The following is a 4,675-nucleotide window of genomic DNA, read 5'->3' as shown; positions in this document are numbered from 1 at the left end:
AGCGCATGTGACGCCTGAAGTGCTCCTGGCACAGATGAGGAGGGCTGGCCCTGGTCTGCGCAGGGAGCGTGGCTCTGCTCCCTGCCTGCAGCGGAAACAAAAAACCTGGCACAGACACGGCTGTGCAGCCCCTTGGCACACACCACCAGCACGGAAACCCCGTCTCTCCCCAGCAAACACTGGGCACCTGAGCTGACCACAGGGCAGCACCAGGCCCTCATCAGCCCCCCCAGACCACCCCTCCCTGAGCCCCTACTATGGGGCCATCGAGGCCACCACCAGGCTGGGGCAAGGGGTTGCTCTGCTGCAGGCACGGCCCTGGGCTGAAGCTGCCCAGGGAGGGTGGCACAGCACCCAAGATAACCCTGTCTCCCCCAGGACTGCTCCTCCTCACATCCTTCCTCTTGCACGTGGAAGAGGGCCGTGCCAGCCCAACACGGCTGGTCTGCGACAACAGACTCATCCAGAAGTACATCGGGGAGGCCAAGGACATGGAGGAGAGCACGGTGAGGATAAACCCCCCCACACCCAAGACAGGGACAGGCACATCTCCTGGTATCTCACCTCAGCATCTCCTCTGCCCCCCAGGACCAGTGCCAGGCACTGCCCGCACTCAGCTGCCCTGCAGTGCTGCCTTTGGTGGACTTCAGCCTCCAGCAGTGGAAATCCAAATCGGTGAGAGGGGCTGGGAGGACAGTGCTGGCACTGGGGGGCCCATAGGGCTGGAGAAGGAACTCCTGTGTTGACACAGCCACCAGAAATGCTTAACAAGATGCCTGTGGGCATACCTGGCTGCACAGGGGGGTGGAGGACCCCATCCAGACCTAGGGTGGGCAGAGGAATAAGTCAGGCCCAGGGGTCAGCTCACTCACTGCCTGCTCCTCCAGAATGAGACCAAGCGGCGGGAGATCCTGTGCGACCTGGCACTGCTGGTGGGTGCTGCGGCAGGGGCCCAGGGCCAGGTGACCCAGGAGTGTGGAGCCAGACAGCTAAGCCAGCTTTACCGACACGCCAACTCTTTCCTCCTGCTCCTGCAGACCTTCAGCTGGGAGGTGAGACCTCCCCATGTGAGCCAGACCACCCTGACACAGGTACCAGCTGCGTTGGGCTGGGCATGATATTGATTGTCACCCCTCTCATCCCACTCTCACCCCTCAGGCAGGGCCCTGGGAGCCAGGCTGTTCCCCACGCTCCATAGAGGAGACCCACATCACCAGCATCTTTCTCACCTACCGGCAGCTGGTGCAGGGCAAGCTGCGCTTCTTCTTCCATGACCTGGCCAAGGACTTGTGCAAGCAACGCCATGGGGGTGGCCGAGAGCCCTAGTGTGGGGCCTGGTGAGGCTGTGCACAGGGCTCACCCCTGATCCCAGGTCAGAGCAATCCTGCCGGACACTGAGCTGTGCTCTGGGTGCCCAGGAAGGTGCGTGCAGGGAAAGGGTTGGCTCCTGCTCCTCAAGCCTTTGGTGATCACACAGCCCAGAGAAGCAGACAGCAACACCCGTGCACCAGTGGGCACAGGCCCTGCTCCCACCCAGGCAGGCACCTCTACTGTGAATGCTTTACAATAAAGAGCTATTTTTCTAAAGAGTTGGTTTTGTCCTTTCCCCCCCCCCACTGCTGTGGCCCTAGGAGGAGACCACACACTTCCAGGGGCCTCAGTAAGAGGCAGCCCGACAGTGATGTGCTCTGTGTCTCTCCCCAGTGCCCAGCTCCCTCCCGTGGCAGCTGCCAGCTCTGCAGGGCACACGGGCTCCATCGGGGACACGAGCTACCACCCCTCGCCCCCTGCACCCACCTGCCTCTCCCTAGCCCCAGTGGGCACTGTGCCCGGCGTGGCAGCAGAGAAGAACCCAGGGCAGGTTTGGAGCGCCCATCCTTTGGGAAAGTGGTGTGGGCCCCCTTTTCTCCCACACAGGCGTACCCACTTCCTGCCAGCCTTATCTCTCAGCCAGCACAGCCAGATCTAGAAAACACATCCCAGTTTAATAAAAAACAAACCCGGCCTGCCTCAGGATGGCTCCTTAGGAAATGGTTCCCCAGCCCCAGAGGCAGACAGGCAGCTGTCCCAGTCCAGCTGTCCCTGGCCAGAGCAAGGGCTGCTTCTGCTTTTCAAGCACAGGAAGGCAGAGGCAGGAGGAGAGATACAGCAAGCAGGTCCACGGAGTACCCAGCATGGTCTCCACTCAGCCATCAGGCACCTCTCTCCATGCAGGAGAGGGCTGCAGATCCCAGCAGAAGTCAGAAGAGGCTGGGATGAGTAGGGGGACTTTTCTACCCCAGCTCCAGAGGGGCCAGGCCGCATGGAAGCTGAGGCAGGATTTGGGGTCACAGGGCTCCTGTTTCCCCACCAGCAGAATGTCTCTGGGGCAGCCCACAGAGGCAGGTCTCCTAGAAGGCCAGCTTCTTCATCAGCAGGTAAACTCGAGAGTCCACTTCAAACCCATGCAGGTTGTTTGCGTCTCCCTGCAGTCGCATGAGCAGGCCCCCGTAGGACACATAGGCAGAGCTGAAGCAGGAGGAGAGGAGCAGTGAGAGTGAGGAAACCCATTGGAGACCCATGCCGAAATCCTGGTGCCTCTCCCACACCACCCTTGGGCACCGCATCCCCCCCCTCTCCTGCCAAAAGGCACTCACAGGCGTGTGGCTGCCTCTGTGGAGGTCTCATCCCCTTCGATCCTGTACACCTTGCCGTACATCACGTACTCAAACTGGTCTGCCCTGCAATGGAATGGCGGGAGCTCAGAGAAGAGTCAAACCCAGGTGCGCCCTCAGCACTTAACCTTTTTCCTCATCTAACCCCTACATGGGTCCTTGCTGGAACCCTGTACCTGGACGGCCTGTCATCCGTGGGGTTATACTCGCCGTCATCCAGAGTGCCATCTTCATACAAGGTGCTGGCAATGACCAGGCGGAATTTGTCCCCTGGGAGGAGAGGGCAGAGGACTGGTGAGAAGGCAAGGGGTGCAGCCAGAACAGTAGTGGTGACAGCAGATCTCAGGGTGGTGGCAAGAAGCCACCCTGGCAGGTTTAGCACAAGCCCCCATCCCTGCCTTTAGTCCTCAAACAGGATTGTGGGGAATAAGGAAACACCACACTGGATTCTCTGTGTCCACACTGTCCACAGACATTGGTCACCACCATGGAGGAGACCAGAGCTACCAGGACACCACTGCTGGCATTTTCATGTGATGCAACACGAGATTCACAGGGAGAATCCCAGAGGGCTTGGCTAAGCCCTGGGCAGGTACATGAGACCCTGCAGCACTAGTTCCAGCCCTTCCATGCTTCATTTAGGGCAAGACTCTCTTTTCCACCCATTTAGTATATTTCACCACAAAAGCTGGTTTCAAAAGGTTTCCCTTAAAAGCTCAGTTGCTGCCACCCAAGACAGTTCCACCAGATTACATCTCTCGGGAACGGGTCAGAGATGAGCCCAAACAAATCTCACAGTAAGGCAAACCAGAATCCACCTCAGCCTCAGCACAGTAAGACTGCCCAGCGCCACACACATCTGACCAGGGGACGGCACAGGGCCCCAAGAAAGTCTGTGATAGGATATTCCTCGTTTGCAGCAAATTTAGTCTCCTCTAAGCACTAGCACGCACCTCTCTAACCTCACCCAATCCTAACCCATTATGAACTAGCAGCTCCATGGCTTACCAAGGTCCACGGGGTAGATCTGGATGTTTACATCCAGGATGAGGTCCATCTTGAAGGACTCGCTCTCACAGTGCAGGCGGGACACTGGGGAGAGCAGCAGAGTCAGGAAAGACAGAGCTGGGTGGGAACACGGTCCTAGGACCAGGCCATTCTTGTTCCCACCCCAGGCTGGCACGCCAGCTATTTGGGAGGAAGGGATGGTTACCAGAACCTGGGAGCAGACTGGGGTACACACGGGAAGCGAGAGGGACACGGTGGGGTGGGAAATGGTGCATACCGGCGGTCGGGGGTGGCGTGGAGGGGCACAGAAGCCGGGCTCAGGAAGCAGGGCGAACCGGGGAACAGCAACACACGGTGGGGTCGGTGCCAGACGACAAGAAAGGGAAGGGCCCAGGGGCCTCGGCCGGCGGGAAAGACAGAGAGGGGACCGGGACAGACGAGGGAGGCAGGCAGGCCGGGATGAGGGAGGGCACAGGACCCCGGGGGAGGGCAGCGCCGAGCAGCCCCGACTGGAGGCGGCGCAGGCCCAGATGGGGTCAAGCGGGGAGCAGCCCAGAGCCGGGCGGGTGGGGAGGCGGCGCGGGGACCCCACTCACCACGGTCGAATTTTTTGCCCTCGGGGTCGATGTCCTTCACATCGAAAATGTCCTCGAAGAGGATCCCGGCCATGGCGGCGGCGACGCCTCCTCGTCCCGGTCCCGGTACCGCTCCCGCCCGGCGCCCGCCGATGACACCACCCAGCTTCCGCTGCGGAACGGAAGTAGCCTCAGGGTGGGTGGGGCGATTTCTGCGCCTGCGCATTGCGACTGACCGGCGGCGGGTGTCCGCTTGGCCCTAGTGCCCACCGGCTAGGTTACCTCCCCCCCCCCCCCCCCTCTTCGTGAGCTGCACCCCAGGGCCGCCCTGCGGGCGGGGATCGCTGCGCCGCGCTGTGCAGCGCCGAGCACCGGGCCGCAGCAAATTCCCGGCGGGGGTCAACGGGCTGGCACCCCCGGAGCCGGGACACTGCGGGT

The 4,675-nt window shown here is 61.0% G+C and overlaps 2 protein-coding genes across 3 annotated transcripts; one reads left to right on the top strand and one right to left on the bottom strand.

Annotated features, from left to right (window-relative positions):
• Nucleotides 1–247: 247 nt before the first annotated feature.
• THPO (thrombopoietin) lies at nt 248–1,326 on the top strand (the record flags this gene model as incomplete). The annotated part of the gene is made up of 4 exons (XM_082487213.1): nt 248–506; nt 589–675; nt 888–1,052; nt 1,159–1,326. Exons 1-4 carry the CDS (start codon nt 258–260, stop codon nt 1,324–1,326), a joined length of 669 nt encoding a protein of 222 aa, XP_082343339.1. The 5' UTR covers nt 248–257.
• A 644-nt stretch (nt 1,327–1,970) lies between these two features.
• On the bottom strand, nt 1,971–4,373 carry POLR2H (RNA polymerase II, I and III subunit H). Of its 2 annotated transcripts, XM_082487171.1 has the most exons (5): nt 4,259–4,373; nt 3,663–3,746; nt 2,831–2,924; nt 2,637–2,720; nt 1,971–2,508 (listed from the first exon to the last, which is right to left on the bottom strand). In XM_082487171.1, exons 1-5 carry the CDS (start codon nt 4,329–4,331, stop codon nt 2,391–2,393), a joined length of 453 nt encoding a protein of 150 aa, XP_082343297.1. In that variant the 5' UTR covers nt 4,332–4,373; the 3' UTR covers nt 1,971–2,390. The 2 variants fall into 2 exon arrangements, with proteins under 2 accessions (XP_082343297.1, XP_082343298.1); XM_082487172.1 differs by lacking the exons at nt 2,637–2,720; nt 2,831–2,924.
• Nucleotides 4,374–4,675: the final 302 nt, after the last annotated feature.

Source organism: Vanellus vanellus (assembly GCF_965231255.1).
Source record: "Vanellus vanellus genome assembly, chromosome: 8".
NCBI lineage: Eukaryota > Metazoa > Chordata > Aves > Charadriiformes > Charadriidae > Vanellus > Vanellus vanellus.
This window is presented reverse-complemented; position numbering and strand designations above follow the sequence as displayed.

What these genes read in the sequence shown, in the direction of transcription:
- POLR2H (XM_082487171.1), bottom strand. Translation starts at nt 4,331, where the DNA reads ATGGCCGGGATCCTCTTCGAGGACATTTTCGATGTGAAGGACATCGAC. An exon ending in GATCTACCCCGTGGACCTTG is followed by an intron (nt 2,925 to 3,662) that starts GTAAGCCATGGA and finishes CTCTCCTCCCAG; the next exon opens with GGGACAAATTCCGCCTGGTC. An exon ending in ACAGAGGCAGCCACACGCCT is followed by an intron (nt 2,509 to 2,636) that starts GTGAGTGCCTTT and finishes CTCCTGCTTCAG; the next exon opens with CTCTGCCTATGTGTCCTACG.